Consider the following 24,450-nt stretch of genomic DNA (forward strand, 5'->3'; position numbering starts at 1 on the left):
TTGTTTGATGAATTGCCAAATATATTAGGAGAAACCCTGCCAATGGCAACACTGTACAGTCCCATCAGAAAAAGAGTGCATGCAACTACAATGTGTATGATCAATAACGAGTTACGTATTAGTATATAAGAAGAAATGGGTACAAGCTAAAAGCCACAAGGGCTTCAAAACAAAGCAGAAAATGAAAAATAAGCAACCCTCTAGACCCAGGGTGCTGTGAGATGTCAGCGAATGTCTTGTGGAAGCTAATTGAACAGAAGTTTGATGACCACACTCATAGCCTATGGTCTCACAATGAGAGTCCCCAGATGCCCTCCAAGTCTTGATCAGCGTACGTTCCGCATACCTACTACTTTTGCAATGGCTGCAAAATTTAAATGTGACTTCAACTAACCACCTTCTCCAATTGTCGTTGCAATACAGATTCCATGTGGTTTTGTCTTGAGATATTATATCCATGCACAACCTCAAAATTGAGATAGCCACACCTTCCATCCCTAAATGCTGCCTTAAGTGTTTTTGCAGAGGCCAAAATCTTTGCTGCAACTTGAACCAGCAACCTTCACCAATAGAGCAGTAGTCACTGCAAAGGCAGAGTCTAGAGTCTTGTCCGTTTAGGATACGATGAAACTAAGTGAACAATGAGAGTCTCCACAGACCCCCTGCCACAGCTTCCATCTCTACCTACTGACAGCATTTTTCAGTGGCAGAACACCTTCATCAATTGTCATTGCAAGAACAGAGTCCATTGCCTTGGCCTTTCAAGTTGTTATAAATCATCCAATGAATATTGACAGTCTCCATGCACCTGAATGTCCCCACTTCAATTATTTGGTATTTTGCAGGGTGCAACAGCTGGAAATCTTAGCTGCGATTTCAGCCAGAAACCTTCACCAATAGTCATTGCAAGAACATAGTCCATCCTTAAAATGGTGAAAACGACTTGCATCTCTGACAACAATCTTCCGATCCACAATCTTGCTAACCTGCTTTATGAAAAAGTGACAATCCCCACATACCCTCAAGTTCTTCATCACAACTATCTCGGCCCCTAGCTGACTATTTAAAAGCCCAAATACAATTGCTAGCTTCTCGCTATGTATCCCTGCTCCCTCACTTTTCCTTTTGGGGCTCTGCTTCCAATCATCAATTTCCTTAACTAAATCCTCCAAACCATCTAACATCATGTATATCTCCTTAGTCTGAGGATGATTCCTATCATCGGCCATAAAGAGGTTAACCTTTCCCTTGTGCTCAACATAGCTACATCCGGGTTCCTTCCTGAGCTTCCGCTCCCTCATCATCACTCGGACCTTGGCTACCCCATCCAAGTTCTTAGCCTCAGAGTATATGTTTGATAGCAACACATAGTACCCAACATTGGCGGGCTCAAGTTTAATGACATGCTCAAAAGCCACCTCTGCTAGCTCAACATTACCATGGATCTTACATGCAGCCAAAAGGGCACCCCAGACTGCACCATCAGGCTCTACTGGCATTGATGCAATAAGCTCCCTGGCTTCATCAAGCCGGCCAGCACGACCCAAAAGATCAACTATGCATGCAAGATGCTCAGGGCCAGGTTTCAACCCATAATTCTTCTCCATCTGAGAAAAATACTCCAATCCTCTCTCTGTCAGTCCTGCATGGCTACAGGCAGACAACACACTCACGAATGCTGCTCCGTCAGGAAAAATTCCAGTCCTCAGCATATCATCGAAGAGTTGCACAGCAGTCTCTCCTTGTCCATGCATTCCATACCCAACAATGAGTGCAGTCCATGACATGATACTTTTTTCTGGCATGTCATAAAAAATCCTGCGAGCTCGAGTCAAATTTCCACAGCGGGCATACATGTTTATCAGAGCATTTGTTAGAAAGAGGTTGAACCCCAATCCTTTGTGTGCTATCTTCTGTTCAATTTCATGACCAACACTGTGAGCCCCAAGGTGGGAACAAGTGGAGAGAACTCCAACGAGTGTCACAGCATCAGGATCCACTCCAGAAGACTCCATCTTGTAATAGAGATCCAATACATGGACTGCAAGTCCATTTTGAGAGTATCCATTGATCATAGCATTCCACGAGATCAAATCCTTCTTAGGCATTGCATCAAAAAGCCTCCTTGCATGATCAACCGATCCGCATCTTACATACATAGTTAGCAGACAATTCCCAACAGATGGTTTGGTGTCAAGGGCCCACTTAACATTGCAAGCATGGAGAGACATGCCAAAGCCAAGGTGCACAGGCAGGGTGCATACAGGGATCAAGCCAAGCATGGTGATATCATCGAATGCGACACCAGTCCTCTGCATGCGGCAAAAGAGCAACGAAGCATTTGGAAACTGAAAATTAAGGGTGTAACCAGAAATGAGGGCATTGTAACACACAGTGAGTTTGCTTGGTTGGGGACTTTGCTCAAACAGTTTTTGACCATTCTCAATTAAAGAGCATTTGCAGTACATTGAGATCAAAGAAGACAGGACATATGGATCAGACTCACAACCAGTCTTGACAACATGGCAGTGGAGTTGCGACCCAGAGAATGGTAGTGAGAGAGCTGCACAAGACTTTAAAGTGAAGGGGAAGGTGAAGACATTGGGGAAGGCATTGGATCGGAGCATTTGACGGTAAAGCTCAAGACCCTCCCTGAAAAGGCCCTCCTTGGCCAGTTCTCTCAGTTGAGTGTTCCATGGGGTGCTGGTCTCTCTAATGGTTTGAAAATGTACTATCTTCATAATGAACAATGGAGCATGGTCTGATCATAAACAGCTTGCGCTTGGAGGCAGAAGAGCTTTACTAGACTTTGATCAACCAAAACCCTTCAAGCATCAGACAAAAGAACCAAATTTAGGTTCTAATAAACATAAAGCAAAGGAGAAAACTAGTTCAAAAAAAAAAAGAAAAAGAAAGAAACCAAAAAAAACAAACTGAATCCAAACATCCATCAAACAAATCATCTTCTAATCGAGAAAAGCAAAATATGGTGACTATCATAATACAGGCTGCTCTTGATGCCCTCAATGTCTTTGGCACTAATGTCAGCAACCTTACTTCATTCTTAACTGTTGATGTTTTTTTTACCATAAACAAACTACAAACCGTGAAATGAAAATACAAAATGAAAAGAAATATTGGTGTACACACAAAATTGAGAAATTCGAGTAATATGGCACTACCATTGTAACAGGTTTTGTAAAGTGCCTGAAGTGTGGAGATCACGGTCAGGCACCTCTGCCAGACGATCATGTTAAGTTGAACTATGATCCCTGTATTATAGATAATCTGTGCTTTCTGGCATAGGGAGAGTGGTAAGGACAGAAGCAGGCAAAAAAGTTGAGGCTTTTGCAGGCCCTAGAGAGGACAGCAACTTAGCATGTGCAGAGCTCTTTCTCACTAAAGGTTGGTTTACAGCTTGCTTCAGAGATTTCTCCAAACATTGTTGAGGGGGGAGAATTCATCAAGCATCATCTTATGGATGAGAAATGGAGAAAAGGGGCTAATGGAGTTGGACATTCCTATGTGCAAGTGAAACCCTTTTTATCTTCCATTTCTTGATTCCAAATTGGATGACTAATCCACAAACTCCTGAGTTTGGCTCTATAATTCTGAGTTTTCCACATTGTGATTTACATAATTTTTCTTCTCTTACCAGTAAAATCTCTCATAGTTATGCTTCTAACTTTTCATAAATTATCAATTTTGTCAAGAGAAGATTTTTTTTTTTTTTTTTAAAAGAAAATTGCCATTATGCGAGAAGAAATTATTGGAATTGAGGATGAGAAAAGGCTGCACAAATTAATGGGAAACTCCATCCTTACACATATCTTCACTTTTAAAGAGAAAACATAAGAACGAAAAGGGTTTAGTCGCCACTGAATAGATTCTGATACATGAAGAAGAAAAAGGAAGAAGATGGAGGCGGAGTAACTTGTTGACTTACCCGTGAAAGTTGCCGGAGATGGAATAACGGAGAGTGGCCTCGCCGGAAATATATTTCTATGTACATGAACACAGCAAGATGCCGAATATCGTTATTATGATAGGGTTCAGTGTTCCGTTCTCGAGGGAAAGGCCACCGCGCCACAGCCCGGCGATGTGTGAGAATCGCCACGACCAGGCTCAGACTCTATTCCTCATTTCCTCACACACATACAGGGTTTCAAAAATCGGTGAAACGGATCGGAAGCGGTCTGATCGATCCCAATTTCCGCCATTTCATCTCGAAATATTCTATAAAGCTATTGGACATATTCTGAGTTGATCTGAATCGGAACCGATCTACACCGATTCTTATTTTTTAAACCCTGCTCACACAATTCTTGCATCCTTAGAAGCTCACTCCTTTGCTCAAATTTTAAAATCCAAATGGTATTAAGAAAAACAAAGGATGGGATCGCGATCTATGGCCATTGTGCCATTTAGAGACTAATTAGGGAGGCGCATAGGCATCTAATCAGGCCAGGGTGATTCTTTTTGCCACCCTCGTGTCTTGCGTCCACAATCAAGTGGTGATATTTTTCATGAAAAATAGGTAAGAGATTGCTGCTTAGTCATGAGGCTCTCACATCTTTGTAAAGGCCAATGAAATCGACCAAAGACATAAACATGGATGAAATTTTTTATTTCACGAGTTGCATGGCGATAAACTCATGTACTATTATGCTAGTCCTTTACAACGTGCGCACCCTCTCACATCCCACTCATCACCCTCCCCTCCTGCCTCCTGTCTCCTGCTGATACAAAACTACAGTTCTGGCATCTTATGAAACCCTCCACCATAAAAAAATGTGGAAGTTCTTAAAAATAAATAAAAGATTATTGTCACCGAAGTTGAGAGACTTGACCTCTTCTTCATGGCTCTACATGCCATTTACTTAAACAACTTAATTAAAGCATTCTCAATTTTACACAAATGACACCATAAGTAGACAAGAAACCTCTAAAAATGTGGAAACAAAATTCCAAGGCCACGCATCCTCCTTTGGCACAAGCATTCCTTTGAGTCAGTCCATAATTCTAGTACTTTCCATCCCATCCTAGCTGCCGCGGGGAGTCCCTAATCCCTATAGAAGACCACAAGCTTTTGCTTCAACTTCTTGTCTTATGTTATTCGTAGGGGAGCATGACCACTTCTACATCTTGCTGCATTTTTACAAATCAAGAACCTCTCAGGATCTATAGCCTTTCACTACAAAGAAGTAAATAGTGCCCATCCATGCATCACTTACTATCTATAGTACTATGGGCTCCAAAATGTTGGATAAATCATGGATTATGTATAACTAATATACATGATCAGTATTCTTTTACTAGCTTTTGCTTTAAAAAAAATAAAAATTCCTTAGGCCCATCTTGAATCATTCAAGATATCGTTAGAAACTCCTATGCATATCAGGATAAGATAACTCAAGGTGGACAGAGGTGGGACACAAATGGAGGAACCAACAGATTCATCCGAGATAGACTATCAAGTAGGAATAATTGGTGAACTAAGGAGACAATTGCAAATCATTTATCAATTGGTTTATGCTTGTAAGGATCGATACAAGATTAGGTTTAACGTTACAGCAAACAATTTGACTCCTATGAATACATAAAAAAATATTGTTATCAAAAGGCTTAATCTAGGGATGTAAGTTTAGCCTTGACGATCCGAACCCGTCCTAACCCACCCTGAGCCCGAACCCTGTCTAACCTAACTATGAGGGTCAACCCAGTCCAACCCGGTCCAACCCTGTGTGGGGTTGGGCCGGGCCTAGGTTTAGGCATAGAAAACCCAGCCCAACCCTAACCCGCCCTGATTCTAACCCTGATTATTATTGTGCTTTGTAGAATGCAGGTGTCTCTCCCAGCCAAGGGAGTTTCTTATTGGTGTCATTGAGTTTTTTGTGTAACAAGAATATGATAGAGAACAGTATAGCCAAAAGATAGAGCACAAAGGCAAAGGAAAAACCCATCTCTGAAGAACAAGTCTTGTTTCTCTCTTACATTGGAATTTGCATTCACTTTTGAATTATCAATTGTAATAAATGAAATTATTGAAATTTAAAATTGAAAATGTTAAAATTTTTAAAATTTTTAAATTTATATATATATATATATATATATTTTTTTACACTAGAACATTGCATATATTGACAGGAAACAACTCCACCTACCTAATATTTTGGGTTGGGCTTGGCCCACATGAACTTCCTTTGTAACCAAGATTTAATTCAGCCTGTAATATCATTGCATCCGGTTGTATGAATGAAGAAAGTAACTAAAACAAGACAAGGAAACTTTCCTAAACTTTTGAAAAACCGAGAAGAGAACTTCATTAATAGAAGAGACCCTTTCTCTTTAGACTTCTAGCACATGCCAGCACTTTGAAGAATTTAGGGGGCGGAAGGTCAATTACGATCAATGTTTTTTAGAGTTTGAAGGTAACGGAGTGGTTTGAAGAATTGAAATCAGAATTGAATCGTACTCATCAGAATGTGATTCCACTACGAAGACCAGCTAGGGTCAACCCAACCCAATCCAGCCCAACTTTGAGCCCTAAAGGGTTGGGCCTGAGCATGAACCCAATAGGGTTGGATTGAGTTTTGGGACCTAGGGTTGGTTAGGGTTTTGAGAACCCGGCCTGTTTCACCCCTAGCTTAATCATTCTATCATTGTCACTATTGAAAAAACACGGAATTCCTCAAGTAAGAAACATGTCAAATTTATTGGCCTACCACTAGGATTGCATGAGGTTTTGATACTTTTGGTAAATTTGACATATGACAATGGCATATGGACCGGAAATTCACCATGATTATGTGAAGAACATTTAAATCAATACTTGGGTATATGATATTAAGCAGCAACAATCCATAATTCCCAAACACTCAAATCTCAAAATTGTCTCACCCCAAAAAGATGGGAAGAAAGAATACAAAATTGATGATCAGAATGTACATTTCCCATATGATATAAGAAAAAAAAATCTCAATGAGACTCCAATCAACCCACTAATTGATCAAACTAAGAAAAAATTGTGCTTCATCCTTCTCAGATAGTAGAAACACCAAATTCAATGTTCCAGCAAAACTTCTATTTTCGAATCAGCTCTCCACCTTGCTCGGCGAATTACGAACAAGCGGCACATCATCAATCCAATCAGCATAAATTCGACTGATCTTCTCAGCTCTCCAGTTCAGTAGACACTTCTTACCATGCACTTGCTGCTTACAAGTTCCCACTCCAGTATTAATGGGTAATACATCATTACTAGAGTTCATAAGAGGTTTTATGGGAGCTATGCAAACAGTCACAGATTCTGCTTCAGTGTGGCCTCCATACTTCTGCAGTTCTGTGGTCAAGGTCATCAGCTAATATAGTTAGTAACAAATAGTTTCCTTGACCTAAGTTGAAACAATTTTATGACAATATGATTCATCCTATGAAAACTAGTAGTGCATCTAGATATAAGAATAAAAAAAAACTATCAAATTATCATATTTAGACCCAAAAAACATAAATTGAGAAAAATAAAGCTTAAATTCATTTTGATGCTCCTATGTGCTTTCATTAGCTATCCTAGGTTGAATTGAAATTGAAGCCTAAAGTAGAAACATGAGCTTTCTTTTGTTGGACAGACACTTTGCTCCACCTGACACTCAACCAGAATAACAGAGTGACTCCAAGGAGTATCTGAAGTAATTTGGCACTAATGTGATTCTCAACAGCCATCCTTTGATTTTTACTCTTCTGAAACAAAATCGTTCGCTTCTCATCTTGCTAATCATTGCAAGAATCACTAGCTCATTTTGTAAGGCATCCCTTGGTTTCTATGACAAATCACTTGTGAATCAAAGGTAAATGTCTAGGAGATTCCATCACTTTGGATTGAAATTTCACGAAAAGATGAGACAATTGTGTTCAAAGGAGGAGGAGGAGGAGGAGGAGGAGGAGGAGGAGGGGGGGGGGGTAGCCCATCAATCACTCAGGAGCATTGGGATTGCCATTACCCGATACCGATACCGATACCGATACAGATCAGGAGTATCAGCCAAAAAGAGATTGTTTTCTGAATTTACGCCAATACGTACAATACATATCATATTGGTATTTTGTATCAGGATCGTCGGTGATCTATACAGGCACTGATACCAATACTTATAATCCTGCTCAGGAGTGCATCCAAACATGTTACGTCCAAGTGATTGAAAAAATAGCAGATATAAGTCCAAAAAATTTCTGCCCTGGAGACTCTTCAACTAACAACAATGTTAAGAATTGCTCAGACATGAAGAAAAACAGTTCCTGATAACCAATTACTCAGACAATATCTTCCTGGTATAGTGGATGATTGGATCTTTCTTTCTTTTCTTTTTTCTTCTTTTTTGTGGTGAAATATACTACTAAATTATCATACAAGAAACGTAAAACCAAAAAGGCAAATTGGGTATACAATAAGCAGATGCCAAACAAACATAACGAATGGAAAAGAGGAAAAAAGCCATCAAAGCAAAACAACAGAAAGCTTGGTTACTGCAAGAATACCTGCTTGCCCATGAGCAAAGTGACATTTATCACCAAATAGGCAGTTCCCGGTCGTCTCCCACTTGCTACAGATTCTTGTCTTCCAATATGCAGGCTTCTGATTGATCCGATTTGCATCAGAACCGGAATTCACAACGCCATTACTTTCCTGTTGATGATCAGACCCACTTCCATTACTCCCAGGAGAGGTCTCTGTAATCCCAATGCTGATTGCAGAACTTTCCCTAAACCTCCCAGGATCGTCCCTGAACTTAGATGGATCTTCATGAAGAAAATTACATCGATCCCCATATGGGCATTCCTCCCCATTACAGAATTTCTTGCAGAGCTTGAGCCGAGTAATTATTCTCTGATCTTCATCCCAAAGCCCAGCGGCTCTTTCTTCCTCACGGGCTCTGGCAGCAAGGATTTCCTGCCAGTTGGGTGGAGGCTTCCTCATGTCATCAGGGCCATGAGCGAAATTGCAGTTGTCCCCATAAGGACAGGCCCCAGCAATAAATTTTGCGCAAGGACGGGTCTTGAAGAACATCCTGCTCGTGCCTTTCGTAAGAGGAGGGTTTAAGGCTGGCGGAGGCTGCATCCTTGGATTTGCAGGTGGGTTTGAGAAAGAATTCGAGGGGATATCTTCGGAGTTTCTGGGTTTCTTGAATGGTGGCCAATCAACACCAGAAGCAGGTTGGGCTTGCTCGTTGTCAAACGGGATTTGAGACCAGAATCCAACAGGTTCACCACTTACAGCGAATGGCGGTGGACAGAACGGACGAGGAGTAGCAGGAACACTCATACTTGCAGGTCTTAGGGCGTTAAACTGAAGATTTGAGCAGAAACGACCAACATCAATTGAGAATTCCCAATTTCTAAATTCGATCACAAAAAAAAGGACTAATCACTAATGTAATGAAACCGAGATCAAATTCCTATGAAGAAAACAGAGCCTCGCAATCAGTCGGCGGGAAGAAATGATAGGAATGAAAAGAACATAAATCTGTGACGCTGCCAAACCAAAACCCTAAAAATTCAGTTTTGAAGGCTGCAGCCAAAAAGAACTAAACCCTAGTTGAAGTCTAAAACCCTAAAAACGGCATCCAATTCGTTTCTAATTAGGTTCTTAATGAGTTTTTTCTTATTTCTTTATCTTCACCGTGAATAGTTTCTGTACCCTTACTCTACACGTGAGGTGTTTAACTGGAAAATTTGAGTTTAGATCCTCTACACATGCGTTCACCACAACGTATATTTCATGTATCGACATCTGTCTTTTTTAACTATTAAATTCACCTATTTAATGGCAATATAGAAATGGGATACGTACTGAAAGCTGAAATATACATTGAATGTACGTGTAGGGATCTCTCAACTCAAAAAATTTAGAGTGTGGAGGGTAAAATTGTGTTACACATACCTTATTGGTTGAGCTAGGCGGGTAAAATTTGAGTATATAAGCAATGGGTTGCGATGGGTTGGGATGGGTTTTTGAAAATTTAAGCCCAACTCAGGGTTCTAAGGGCTAAGAGCCTAAGACCAGGTCTGGCCTAACCAGATGTCAGACTGGTTTTTTGAAAACCCAAGCCCAGCCATGAGGGTTCTTAAGGCTTAGCCTAAGCCCGGGCCAACCTGAGGAGATATCCCAGGCCAAGCCCAGCCTAATTGGGTATAGGGCGGACCGGGTTTGGCCTTATTTTCTTTTCATGTTGATGTTATTTCTTATATACATAAATATGTGTTAAGTTTTCTGCACAGTATATGTATTAGTTTTTTTTTTTTTTTTTGGGGTTGGGGGGGGGGGGGTGGTGGATGTGTAATTACACTTCTGCTCACATTCTATCCAATGGTCGTAAGGCAAAGCCTTCATAGAACTAGTACTCATTTTTTTTAATGACAAATATGTATTTACTTGACATATTAAATGCTTTTGTATCATATATAAATTATGATGCATGATCCTCTATATGTATACAATCATAAATATAACACACACACGCACATCATACTATTATATAAAAGTATGTACTCATGTTTTGTGGCTAATCTTTTCTTTGACTTTTTTATCCCTCTTACTTATTTAAATACATCATCTTTTTCATTATCTTTTTAGTCAATTCTTTTTATTTTTTCGATATTGTTGGTACCCTTTATATATATTTTTAATATTTATATATTTTCTAAATTTTAGTTTCTTTATTCCTATCACATCCCTTTCCTTATCTCTCCCTCCTTTTTTCCCACTTTCCTTTTCTTCCTCCCCTCTCACACGTTCTCTTAAGTTGGTCTCTTTTTTTCTTAAAATCTATATCTTTTTTAAGAGAAAAGCAAAAAATCTATATTTTGAAGAGTTTTCATAATACAAAAAAAAAATCTTTCTAAAATTTCTCCCTCCCCTCTCTCACGTTTCTCTCTTTTAATCCATATCTCTCTAAAAGAAAAAAAATTATATTAATCCATATCTTTCTAAAAAAAAAAAAAAATTTATATATTGCTATATTTTTTTGGTAGCCTTTGTTAATTTTTTTTTTTATAATTAAATATTTTCTAAAAAAATAAATTTCTTTATTAGTCTCAAACTCTCCCACCCCTTTTACGAAAAATTAACTTCTCTCTCTCCCACTTTCCCACTTTCCCACTTTCCTTTTGAAACTCTTTTCCTTCTACCAAAAAATATTTATTTTCCACATTTGTCACTCACGTTCCTCTCTCTCTCTCTCTCTCTCTCTCTCTCATCTTTTATTATATTCTTTCTTTATTAATTTACTTCTCTCTTCACTATCTTGCTATATTTTATCTCTTTCTATTTTTACTAAACAAAATCTATATATTTCTATATTCTCTCCTCTCAATTGCTTTTCTAATTTCGTTTAACTTCTTTATCAATAAAAAATATTTAAAAAAAAAATAGTTTCCTTATAATCTCCAACTCTCATACGGTTAAACCCCCTTTCTACCAAAAGAATTCTCACGATTCTCTCTCTCTTCTTTTGAAATTCTTTTCCTTCTAGCCAAAAAAAAAAAAATTTTCATGTTTTGTCTCTCACGTTCCTCTCTTTCTCTCCTTGGCTCTTGCAGGAAGGGGCTGACATTAGTTGAGAAGAAAACAAAGCATGAGACGCTGAAGGATCCTTACTTCTGAAGTTGGTTCCGGGAATGATGTACTTAGATTCATTCTTCAGTAATTTCTTTTGTTTCTCTAGGTTATTGTTTGAATTTGATTTCTGTCAATGCTTTTTTTCAAATATATATATATATATATATATATATTTTTTTTTAATTCATAGTTCTTTTGTTCTTGGACTTCTTTTCATTCCTATAGTTTTAATTTTCATAGTTTACCTATATATGTAGAATAAAAATTTTAAAAAGTATTGGAATTGTTGCAAGTCTTTATCACTGATTGAGAGTCCGAGGAGTCGATGGTTTCAATTACAATAGAGCTTTGTCTTTTCGTCTTATGCAATGTAAGTGATATCATGTGGTTTATCAAAGTGTTTCCAAGGATTTACTCTTCTTTGAATATCTAAATTTGAAATCGGTAAAAAGTATGAATTATTTCTTTCAAATCTCTTTGTCATTGTTGCAGATAAATAGAGATTTTTCTAATTCCCCTTCTCTCTCTCACAGTTTTCTTCTCAATTCACTTCACTCACCCACTCCCTCGACTTGTCTCCGACCAAATCCAATCTCGAATATGTGAGAGCAATAATGTTGGCACAACTTTAACACTGAGCAGCAACGATCGAACTCACTTTTGAAATGATGATCAGAAGTCAGACTTCTCTGCAACTTTGTCGACATTGTGAAAGATGTAAAAAATATGAAATATTTCTCTCAAATTCCTTATCATTATCAATATTTAAGTTGAAGATACTATGGAATTTATCGATTCGTAGTATAGAATATTACTTTTTTTTCTCTACGAATTTTTATTTTTTTCTGCATTGAGGGTCTCATGATCTTATCAACTATAAATTAAGGCATTGAAGGTTACTTGGTTCTAATGATTTTTTTATGAATATTTATTTAGCCAATTCAACCATATTTTGCCATCTTATCCGACTACTTATTTTTAGATTTGTGTTCATTGCAACAACTCATTGGAATTCTTTAATTAGCTATCCCTTGTTTCAATGGAAATTTAAGGAGAAGAAGGTACGTAGATGTTGCTCAAGGTTTTCCTGTAAAGTAGCCTAACGACCCGTTTGTGTTTTGAATTAGTGTAGTAATTTTTATTGTGATTTCAGTTTTATAAATTATTCTATATACTTTATACTAAATAAAAAATTACTGAACGAATGGTTTTTGTTTTAATTTGTAATATTGAAGAATGACGAATCAAATCATTTTCCTGATACTATTTGGTTTTCATCTCAAAGCATTATTGTACCATTCATAATGCCCTATAGACCTTTCAAGATATCATTTTCTTCTGAGCTTGTCTAACATTGAAAATAAATAAACGTCAGTAGAATGCACTCCAAAGTCACGATAACGTTTTTAAAATCCATGTATACACATTCACATATTTGACTTATTTGTGATCCAAGAAAGTAATTTTGCTTTAACCAAAAAAAGGGAAAAAAATGCATTATTGATAGATGAATTGAGGATAACATTTATTATATTATTTATTTTGAGCTGTACACCTTTCTCTCTCACAAACCCTATCTCTCTTTCAAATTCTCTCACCCTCAACATATGGCCACACGTGCATTTACACGTGTAATTTTTACTAGTACATACATACATACATATCATACTATTATATAAAAGCATGTACTCATATTTCATGGCTAAATTTTTCTTGGACTACTTTACCTATTTTAATTATTTAAATACCTTATCTTTTTCATTATCTCTTTTTTCAATCCTTTTTATTTTTTCAATATTATTGGTACCCTTTGTATTTTTTTAATATTTGGTTATTCTCTAAAAAATTAATTCCTTTATTCTTCTCAGATCCCTTTCCTTATCTATCCCTCCGTCACTTTTCTACTTTCTTTTTCAACATTTCCCTCCTCTCTCTCACGTTGCTCTCTTTAAAACCCTATAAATTAGAATTTTTTTTATCAAAAAAATAAAATCTATATTTTCCTCAAAAAAAATCTCACATGCTTCTATATTTTTCTCTTTTGATCTATACCTTTTCTTAAAAAATCCTATATTTAAGGAATATTTTTTATCAAAAGAACCATCCTCTCTTTAAAACCCTTGGATATTCCTATTCCTATATTTTAGGAATTGAAAATAAAAAAATATATTTAAGAAGACATCCTTTTTAAGAAAGGATCAACTTCACTTATCTATTTTGATAGTAAGACCAAGTGGAGAACGACACCTTGCCGCCCAAGCAAGGATCAAAATCATCCAAGCTTGGGCAGCAAAAGGGGACGGTTTTTGGGATCTTTATCTTATTATTTTTTATAATTATTTTGTGTGCTATGGAGCTCTCCACTTATTAGGGTTTTCAAATTAGTTTCTTTATTGGGAGTCTCCTTATTTGTCTCTATCTGTCTTTCTCATTTTAGTTTTACTCCTCCTCCTCTCTCTCTCTCAAATATCTTCTCTCACTTCTAATAAATTTTTTTATTTTATTCCTTTAAAATTTAATCTCCTTATTTGTCTCAAATCTCTTTATATCATATTAGTCTCCTTATCTCTCTCTCTCTCTCTCTCTCTCTCTCTCTCTCTCTCTCTCTCTCTCTCTCTCTCTCTCTCTCTCTCTCTCTCTCTCTATATATATATATATATATATGAAATATCTTCCTTCACTCTTAATAAAATTCTTTATTTTATTCCTTAAAAAATCAGTCTCCTTATTTGTCTCAATATAAATATCTTGACTTAATATATATATTTTTTTGTCTTATTTAATTCTAAAGTAGTCCCCTTATTTATCACAAACTACCACTCTCTCTCTCTCTCTATATATATATATAATATCTCTCCCTCATGTATGGCCAATAATTTCATGTTACCTGTTTTGGTAAATAATTTCATGCCATCATATCCCTAGAATCCATCATTCTCCAAAATTTCATACAATTAGTTCATACCATTAGGGCTATTATTCGATTCCCTAGAATCCAAAAATCCCCAAAGTTTTCATACTTCTCTTTACTCATGATGGATTATTTGGTTGATCAATATTGTCTAATGGATTTTTTTTTTCAAGGTATTTTCCCCCAAATTCATTACCCTTCAATAGTAGATTCTTAATTCAACAGTATGGGTTCTCAATTTCTCCTCCTTTTGATTGTAGTTTGACCTTCAACTTGCAATTTGAGAGAGAAATCCTCAACATGTTGGATAAATCAATAGCATAGTAGTAATATTGGATAAATCAGTAGCTAGATGATAAGCTAAGTTAATTTATGCTTTATCAGTTATCTTTTGCTGCAAGTTCTTTTCCAGTAGCTAGCACTCTTTCCCCTCCTGTCTTCATCCCCTTATTCACACAACTCAGTGGTGCTTCATTCCGGTGGTGCATGTTCATGTTGTCTTCATGTTGTGCTACCACATTGTCATTTTTCGAAAATAATCATTGTAAATTTTCTCCATGAATACAATACAATTGGATGAAGTTTGTGACCCTATTATGTTTAAGCAGCTTGATATTACATCACTTCAAAAGTCTTTAGAGGAGACAAATCTTGGAGGAATTGGAATGGTGTAGCCTCTTGCTTTGACACTTCAGTTGGGTCTTGCATTAGTGGATACATTCTCCACCAAATGTGGTATAGTTAAACTTTGATGGGAATTTTTTTTGGTAATTCAAGCCCTTCGGTAAATTGGAGTGTTCATGGGTGCAAAATTGTGTTACTCTGTTCCAGTGGTTAATGACATTGGGGCTCTCTTTCAGAAGTCAATTACCACTGATTTCGATGTTAACCACTATCTCTTTTAGTTTATTTAGTGCAGGGGAAAAAAAAAAATAAAAAACGGGAAAAAGAAGAAAAGAAACAATAGGAGAAAAAGAAGAAAAGAAACAATCTTGTAAGCTAATCAAATTTATAGACAGTTAAAACAATTCTTTTTGTTCTAAGCTTCAATTTCTTCTCAATTTTCTTTATGCATGATTTAGTTTGACTTTACCTCTATTTACAGCTAAATTATTATCTGTGATTTAGCTCGTCGCTCCAGCGGAAAATAATATTGTTTCCCATGAAACAAGGGTATGCAAGAGTTGTTTCCTCACTTTTTTATGAAATATTTTCTATCACTCTTAATATTATTCTTTATTTTATTCCTTTAAAAAAAATTAATCTCCTTATTTGTCTCAATATCAATTTTGTGGCTCAATAACTTATTTGTCTTGCTTGCTCCTCCTTTGGAACCGCCGACTTGAAACCCCCCTAACGGCACTCTGGTTCTCTCCCTTGCTCACTCTATGGTTTAATTTTCTTTTATTTTTCCTGGTGTATTACCTAACTTTAATTGTCTATAGATGAACTCATGGTTTTAAGTATCTCCGATACCGATATGATGCCCTCCGATACGTATCTTAAATTTAATCGGCCGATACGATACACACCGATACGATACATTGAATTTTTTAAATCATTTCGTATCGATATATATCCTACAATACATACTGATATGCATCAATACACCACTAATACACATTGATGCGATACGACATGCCTCGATACGACTCTATGAAAAATATAAAATTGAGGTAAAATGTACGTTTCGGTATGTATTGGTACGTATTAGTGAGTATCGGTATGTATCGATCGATACATATCGGTATATATCAGCACGTATCGGTGAGTATCGATATATATATATATATCGGTACGTATCGATGAGTATCGATACGTATCGGCGCTACGATCATATAATGGCCAATATGGGTAATTTTTCAGAAAAAAAAACGATTTTTTGAAGGGTTTTTGTTCCAAAGTTGCTGTCAGTCATATTTCTCTCTAACTAAAGTGAAAATCAAGGTTGAGAACAAGGATTTTACATTTATGAGACAACTACAGACCTTGAATTCTTAGTACGATACCCTCAATTTAGTGTTTATGCATAATACATGTTATCAATAACTTTTTTTAACAAATTCTTTATGCAAAAGTGTTTAAAAAAATGTTTCCTATTCATTTATGTGTGTATCTTTAGCGTATCTTAGTGTATCTCCGATACGATACGATACCCTCCGATACGTATCTTAATTTTGGCCGACCGATACAGCGACCGATACCGATACTTTAATCCTTGGATGAACTAGAACTACTTTCTACTTGTGGATTTGTTGTTCAAATTCATAGGAGAGGCCTCCATTGATTTATAGGATTTATTCTCTTTTTACGTATTATTAGGGTTTTGTCATAAAACCTTTCCTCTTTCTCTAACTGCCTATTATAGGGTTGTGATCCACCCTTACATTCCATCCTACCTGTGGTTGTGAGCTCCATTTTATGTTGGTGATTTTAAAGTTTTTAATTTCACTTCGAACTTAACTTTTAGTATCTATTTATTCTAATTTGCAGTTTGTTATTTGTTTCCCAAATTGGGTTTGCAACTTGAACTTTAGAACAAGGATCAAATACTTACGAAATATTTTTGGAGTCGTTGTTGAGTGCAGAGAAATGATGGGTTCATGGCCAACGTAGTGTAAAGAAAGGATCAAATGCTTTAGAAATATGGTTGCTGAGTGTAGATATCAATTTTCCCTAATATTTTGGTGATTGTTTAATTACTTCATCTCTTCTCACATGCTCACGTGGGCGTTTTTATATGGATTTTTATGAATTAAAAAATAAGATGCATGCAAGAAACTCTCCTTGTTTTTTATTTGTACATAATCTTGATCGTTTTAGGGATGTAAAAAACTAAAAAACATTGTCCATGCTCCAAAATAATAATATTTTCTTAATAATTTGAAAATTTTGGATTAGTATTTAATCTATTTTTGTAGCTGATGTGGTTATGTTTTATGGGGAATTCTCAGTATTGGACTCCAACTATTTATCTCAGATTAGATAGAGGGGATTAGATATTAGTCTAATTATTATTTTTTGTTCGTTCAGATTCAGCATACATTTTTGTACCTCCCCAAGTTGTTGACTTGAGAATATTTGGTGGACATTCAGAAGTTTCGGCATGGCAAGTTGTCTTTATTTTTGGATACATCTATAGATACTAATATAGGTTCTCAACGATTTTCATTATTTTTGAACTATTATGACTTCATCTACTTTCTTGATGTAATTTAATTTATCTAAGCTTCTTTTAAATGCTTCTTCACTAATGCAAAATTGAGGCAATCATCTTTATTATGGTTTGTGTGTATCTTTATTATGATTTTTTCATCTCTTTATATTATTTTTTGCCCTTAAATTTTAAGGTGTTAATATACTCACATTCTCTACTATAAATATATCCCCTACATCTCCCTTCATTTTATCTTATGCCCCTTGTTATCTTTATCTTTCTATCTCACACACATATCACATGTCCCTCAAAACAAAGACATAAACTTGTGACTATATAACTAAGTAGTTGGCCAATTTTGGATGTATGCCAAAATAATATTTTATTTTCATATATTCATTTATTCTTTAATGCTTTATTTATCTTTATGTTTTCCACATTCAACTACCCTTTCTTGTAGCAATGTTTATTTAAACTTTCAGTAGTCATCAATTCTCTTCTCTCTCTCTCTCTATGTAAGACAACACATATAGCTTTGATTTATTTGCAGTAATTTCTTACCCCACGTGCATATGCACATATATTTTTTACTAGTATATATATATATATATATATATGGATTTGAGTCAACCTAAGGCCATTGTGAATGAGAATTCAATCACCGTAACGCTTGAGTGTAGGGGGTATGAGGTATTTTGGAAACATATTAAAACTCTATAGGGGTTTGTGAACCCTAGGATGGCGGGTGAACTGTTTCTCTATCGGTGAAGGAAAACTTTCTCCTATATATTTTATGGGAAAATGATTTAAGTGGAGTGTGATCCTTATGTCCATACATGAAGGGGCGAAATGACCAACCCACCACCATGAAATGAAAATATCTCTGTGGATGTTTCTTCATGCGCTCCATTGGCCCTCGTACACCGACAAAAATTGTACTCCTCCACAGGATATATATATATATATATATGGGCAGAGCTGAGGTCAACCAAGTGTCACAGCTTTCGGGTGGGCATGGACTTGCTAGGCCATACTTACACCCCGTACACCCACAAAAATTGTACTCCTCCACAGGAAACACTTCCCCATATTTTACATATATCTATGGGCAGAACTGAGGTCAACCAAGGGTCACAGCTTTCGGGTGGGCATGGACTTTCTAGGCCATACTTACACCCCGTAAATTTGGTTAACCTTATCTTCCACTTTTAGCTAAATGGGCAAAGTTTTCTTGCCTAAATACCCTTACCTTCCCCTCGTGGTGAAGTGGGAAATCAGGGTAAGGAGTAGACTACAGATGAATCAAAACCATACATGTTGTCTTCGTCTTTATTCCCGGCAGCAGCCAATTGGGTTCCAGAGTTCATGCCCGAGTCCAGCTCGTACCAATAGGATAATGGGCCAAGCATTATAATAGCCCATTTATTAACTGGGCCGGATCTAAGCAGACAATGCTAAGAATTTCCAACCCTTGTGATGGTTGCATATAGGCCTACCACATTTGTTTCTACTGAAGCTTGGATGTAAATAAACTACGGATAAAGAAGGCTGCTAGGTCACGTGGCCAAGCACCAGCACAAGGCCAATGGGAGGCACATAGGTAATCAAGAGGGGCGGGCTAATTGAGGGTGGGGTGGTTAATTTACCCTCCCTATGTCTGGGTGCAGGGGCCATGTGACCTAGCACCGATCCCTTGCCCATAAACTAGAGTTGAGTTCTCAGTTTCTAGCTCAAGCTTGGACCATTAGGATCTTGAGAGACTTAACTCATGTCATATTACTTTTTCGATGAAGTCAAAAAGAATTCTTTTCTCTTCCCTTTAATTTCTTTTCGCAATCAAACAAAGCCTTTCTAATTTTTTTGTGAGCCGATTTGAGTGTGGCATGCATAAATAACACTTTAAGTGGATTCCGTATGAATGGGATCCCAAATGAATTTGTATCTAATTGCATTACATATTTATAGGAAATGATTCCTCTCCTAGGTGTAGCCTCAGCTTAGCATGCTTCCCCCTCCTCTCTCTTCCTCCTTGAATGACCTCTGCTCCAGTTGATTGAACCAACAAGAGACATCCAAAATAAACAATACATCCAAAAAAGTATCATCAAATATAGTAAGAAATTTAAGTAATTTAAATAATCATGTTAAATAATAATTACCAAAGTTTCCCAGTTAGATTTAAATTTGTTTTCAAATTCCCTTCCCTTTAAGCCGGGACAGAGTCAGGAAATTTATAGAATTTTAACCAATTTGAGCATGAACCCCCAGCCTTTCTTGGCTCGGCTCATTTTAGTTCAAACTTCCAAGTCTGGGCCGGAGTTTGGCCAAATGTGTACTATAGGTTCAGCTCCTTGGGCCTAGCAAGGCTTGTGCATAGGATTCGGGCATTAGGGCCAGATCTAGACAAGGTTCTAGTAGTGGAATTCAAGTCCAAACTTGACTCAATTATACCAAGCCACAAGCATCGGCCATAAATACCAACGCGGGTCCAACAACGGGGTGTTTATTGGGCCACACTTATTGCTATACTACTACGTACTAGTCTACTATTACTATTTTTCTTGAACTTACGCTAAAGTTCAACTGCCTAAATTTCGTGCCACTGAGTTAGAAGTCCATCCCCAAACACCAAGATCTTAAATCAAAGTAGAAAATATATACATCTATCCCTTGTAATTGAAGTAGAGCCCAAATTTTGCAGATGATCACTATATCGTGTCCTTTCACAATTGTATGAATGCTTGTTCTACTTGGTACATGCTATGCCAAGTTTTTCCTTTTTTGGACAGAAATTAGCTATTAACTGAAATCGGTTAGGGAGAACCTCTTCCCGAGGAAAGACAAATTTACAAGGAAGCGAGGGAATGAATCCACTAAGTTTTTGATAATAAAAAATTTAAAGCCCCTCCAACGAGGAAATGGGTTTCCCTATCATAGGCCTAGGGATGAAACCGAAAGTAACTATGGAAAAACCTGAAGAAAGTAACAAAATATCATCAACTATTAAGTTTTGTTGGTAAAGAAGGGCTAGTATAAGACTCTTTTTTCCCATGTGGTATACAAATATGATAGTAGAATGAGCTACATTCAATGGGGGTGACCAAAGGAACACATGTATACCTTAATTTTGGGCATGCCAACTCAACTAACATGTGTTGTAATCAAGGTTCTAAAACTCGGGATTGTTCTTGCTTTTTAATAAAATCAAATTTTATTATATTTTTACTATTGAGCCATACTAGTGTATTGGGATCGAATCGGTCATAGCCAATACCAATTCAATTTAGACGATATCGACCAATCAGATCTACGGTTTAGAACAATGATTGGAATTGTTCGAGAGAAATCCTTGAACTCTTTTGTCACAAGAATGCCAAGACGTAAGACAAGGCTATCTTTCAATTTATAGTCTGTTAATATTTTTGAAGATAAAGAATGAAAACTCGTCAGGTTTCCTATTGCTTCCAAATGGGGGAGGTTGGGGAGCACACATGGATATCCACCTGAGCAAACGGAAGGTGCATGACCCCATGAGAATGATTGTCTCTCACATTCTTTGCCCCTACCAACCCTAGAATCTTTGTCCTCAACCTTCAATGCATGCTTTACAAGCCATTGAAATTACAAAGAAACTCATAAATTTTACCTCTAACTTTTTTTTTTTTAAGACCTCAAACTATTCGTCAGATTTAGAAGATTAGGGGAAAATTCAATACGTAGTTGCATGCCCATTATTCCTTTATGGGAGAGGGTTTTATGAGCAAGTGGGGCGTGGAAATCCTCTGTCGTAGGGGTTGCATGTATGTGGATCTATGCTACATGATATAGTGCGTTACAGAAGAGCCTTATCCGCAATCATGATACTCAATAGGCAATGCCATCTCACATTGATATAAAAAATATATGTATTTTATAATAATTCCTGTGAAAAGGTACACGCAATGTATGCCTCGGGCTTAGAGAGCCGTTTCCCTTCCTTTGAATATTCAATGATTAGAGTTACTTTGCATCAGTCATATAGTAAAAATTAAAAACCAAGAAAACCCAGAAGATGGTGGATAATATGAATGAAATGAGATTAAAAAAAAAAAAAAAAAAAAAAAACCTTTTTGTTATGACTTCCTTTTTTTTTTATCCATTTCATGTCTTCCACCAAATATTCGATATATTCATTATACTACTCAAAAAGTTGGCAGATTGAGATCATAGAAAGGAATCATCTATGGTAATTATACATAAACATATATTACCAATTCACAAATTAGAGAGCCATGTTGCTTTCGGAGAGGAAAATGATTTCTTCATACTTGTGTTCATATTGTTCTCAGAATATTAAAGAGGTAATGTTAGGTTTTTTCTAAAATGAATGTAAATGTTATACTAACCTTTGAGATGTAGTCATTGTATTGAGTATAACAGAAAGTTCCGTTCGTAAGTACAGTGGGGTGAAATCATATAAGATACTTTCCTTAAGGTATTAAAAAGCCCATTATTTGTGCATAAAAGGTCGACCTGCTCTTTTACCTCCAAGATAAAATTACCCTCAAATCACAAAGGTAGCACTCCTAATGTGATTAAGAAAGGGAGTCTGTAAGCTACTAGGTAACTTTAAGAGAAGGAAGAGAGAAGAGGAAACAATATAAAATACAATACGGTATAGGTGTCGAAGACAGACATTCTCTTTGGATTTTTTTGTGGTAGAAACTAGCATGTAGGCATGGGTATTTATAGGCCCAAACGTACCTGTTCGTGTACAGATGTAGCTGTACGTCTACAGGTATGTGTCATTTCATACACAGGGTGTATTTGTTCTCTATAGGTGTCAGTATATGTATCTATATATGTATCTCTATACATGTATGCATGTACAGACCTATATATGTATATGTATGGGTGTAGCGCGTACCTCTATACTTGTTGTTTTGGAACTTAAAGTCCAACATTTCACGGAGAAAGCTTCCCTCTTGTCATTGAAAAGAAAATAGAGAAGACTTTTACCTTTTTACGCCAAGAAGAAGAAACACTTATGGTTGATGGAAAGTATTCAACCTACAAGAGGGTTCAAACTCGAATGGATGCACAATGAACAATTTATTTTATTTTCGGGAAAAAGATTATTTCAAAAAAAAAAAGAAAAAAAAGCTACTAATTTACACTTGATTGCACGTGTCTGGCAGGGTATCCAGCAATTTGGAGCGTTGGATTAGAACCACGTGGTAACAATCCAAAGTTGTTGCAGATTGAGTGAGCCAACAAAAGAACCTGAGCCCAGGTGCGGCAGTGGAGTCAGTACCCCCACCCACGGTTTTAAGAGATGCTTTATCGAAACCAATGGCCACTCCACCTTTACCACTTGCAATCTTTACTAATACCACTACTAAGCTAAACCCATAGAAGAACTCAAGTTACTATTAGTGATTATAGGGAAAAGAAAACAAACTTTTTTTCTGGGTTTCCGATCTACCCTCCTCTTCTGTTCCACCAACCTTGAAACTCCAAAAAAAAAAAAAAAAAAGAAGATTAAAACAGGTGACTCCGACGTTGGAATTAAAATCTAAAACCATCTAACTCCCAAGTAGTCTCCTCTCCACTCCCCTGACATTCAATACCCACAATTATAAATTACCACAATCTCAGTTCACTCACACTTCATACATTGCTCTTTCTAGTTATTGATATATTTTCCACTTGATCTCTTTCAAGAAAAAGATAATGGCGAAAAATGTAGCTCAGTCTTCCCTTGAAAGAAATGGGTTGGCCTCACTGGATCAGAGACTTGCCATGGCAAAGAAATGCTCTTATGGTATTACCTCTTTCTATTTCTTTCTTTTTCTACCCACAAATTTTACTTCTTCTTCTTGTTATTATAAGAGTAGAAGTTGAAATTTAGTTTGTTTTGGATCAACAGAGGGCGTGATGGCTGGAGCAAAGGCAGCTGTTGTTGCAGGCTTTGCAACTGCAGTTCCTACAGTAAGTGCTCTTATTCTTCATCATAATCATGATCAACCTGTAGAACTCATCCTTAAAAGCTCGCCGTTAATTACTTTGCATTCATGGAATATGCAGATTGCCAGCGTGAGAATGCTGCCATGGGCCAGAACCAACCTTAATCCCACTGCACAGGCACTCATCATCTCCACTGGTAATTACTTTCATATATCACTTACTAATTACTTCATTCCTTCATCTTCATTGCCCAATTAACTGTTACTTGTAATTGCCATGGAACTTATGTTTGTGCATATATATGGGTTGATGTGCAGTGGCAGGTGCTGCCTACTTCATAGTTGCAGACAAGACGGTTTTGGCATCTGCAAGAAAGAACTCCTTCAATAAGTCTAACATGGAAGTTTAACTAATTCTCTACAATTAACTACTACTCTTTTAAGTAGAGAGATCATAAGGATGATAAAGATATCAGTCTTGAGACTCCTAGCTAGCTTTTGCTTCTAGCTCAGTGTGCTTCTCTTTGTATATGTAAATTTTAAATTAAAAATAAGTAAGTACAGTTTTCATCTGGTTCTCATGATATATATGTTGTATGCCAGTATGTATTTCCTTTCCATGAGATATATGTATAGTGTATAGCCCCTATACTAACGCTAGGATTTGGATCACAACCATGGGCTACCCACACAAGATTTAAGCATCTAAGGGTGTCAATGGGTCGATTGGTTGGTCTGGGTTGAATCGGTTTTAAGTATGTACCTGAGTTAGACCGAAGTAGAACTATTTATGGGCAATATTGATCGTCGGATTTGATGTAAG

At 36.7% G+C, this 24,450-nt stretch overlaps 3 protein-coding genes across 3 annotated transcripts; 1 reads left to right on the top strand and 2 right to left on the bottom strand.

The window, feature by feature from the left end:
• Positions 1-97: 97 nt before the first annotated feature.
• On the bottom strand, positions 98-4,169 carry LOC122076714 (putative pentatricopeptide repeat-containing protein At3g11460, mitochondrial). The gene is made up of 2 exons (XM_042642183.1): positions 3,947-4,169; positions 98-2,825 (listed from the first exon to the last, which is right to left on the bottom strand). Exon 2 carries the CDS (start codon positions 2,739-2,741, stop codon positions 891-893), a length of 1,851 nt encoding a protein of 616 aa, XP_042498117.1. The 5' UTR covers positions 2,742-2,825; positions 3,947-4,169; the 3' UTR covers positions 98-890.
• A 2,650-nt stretch (positions 4,170-6,819) lies between these two features.
• On the bottom strand, positions 6,820-9,620 carry LOC122075668 (zinc finger CCCH domain-containing protein 39). The gene is made up of 2 exons (XM_042640787.1): positions 8,536-9,620; positions 6,820-7,342 (listed from the first exon to the last, which is right to left on the bottom strand). Exons 1-2 carry the CDS (start codon positions 9,317-9,319, stop codon positions 7,095-7,097), a joined length of 1,032 nt encoding a protein of 343 aa, XP_042496721.1. The 5' UTR covers positions 9,320-9,620; the 3' UTR covers positions 6,820-7,094.
• A 13,689-nt stretch (positions 9,621-23,309) lies between these two features.
• LOC122077433 (early nodulin-93-like) lies at positions 23,310-24,209 on the top strand. Its single transcript, XM_042643376.1, has 4 exons — positions 23,310-23,485; positions 23,591-23,652; positions 23,749-23,824; positions 23,946-24,209. The coding sequence occupies exons 1-4, from the start codon at positions 23,395-23,397 to the stop codon at positions 24,035-24,037; spliced, it is 321 nt and encodes a 106-aa protein (XP_042499310.1). The 5' UTR covers positions 23,310-23,394; the 3' UTR covers positions 24,038-24,209.
• Positions 24,210-24,450: the final 241 nt, after the last annotated feature.

This window comes from Macadamia integrifolia, chromosome 4 (assembly GCF_013358625.1).
Source record: "Macadamia integrifolia cultivar HAES 741 chromosome 4, SCU_Mint_v3, whole genome shotgun sequence".
NCBI classification, from domain to species: domain Eukaryota; kingdom Viridiplantae; phylum Streptophyta; class Magnoliopsida; order Proteales; family Proteaceae; genus Macadamia; species Macadamia integrifolia.

Coding starts and splice junctions, on each gene's coding strand:
- LOC122076714 (XM_042642183.1), bottom strand. CDS start 2,741: ATGAAGATAGTACATTTTCAAACCATTAGAGAGACCAGCACCCCATGG.
- LOC122075668 (XM_042640787.1), bottom strand. CDS start 9,319: ATGAGTGTTCCTGCTACTCCTCGTCCGTTCTGTCCACCGCCATTCGCT. Junction 7,343..8,535: donor CTTTGCTCATGGGCAAGCAG/GTATTCTTGCAG, acceptor CCTTGACCACAG/AACTGCAGAAGTATGGAGGC.
- LOC122077433 (XM_042643376.1), top strand. CDS start 23,395: ATGGCGAAAAATGTAGCTCAGTCTTCCCTTGAAAGAAATGGGTTGGCC. Junction 23,486..23,590: donor GGCAAAGAAATGCTCTTATG/GTATTACCTCTT, acceptor TTGGATCAACAG/AGGGCGTGATGGCTGGAGCA. Junction 23,825..23,945: donor GGCACTCATCATCTCCACTG/GTAATTACTTTC, acceptor GTTGATGTGCAG/TGGCAGGTGCTGCCTACTTC.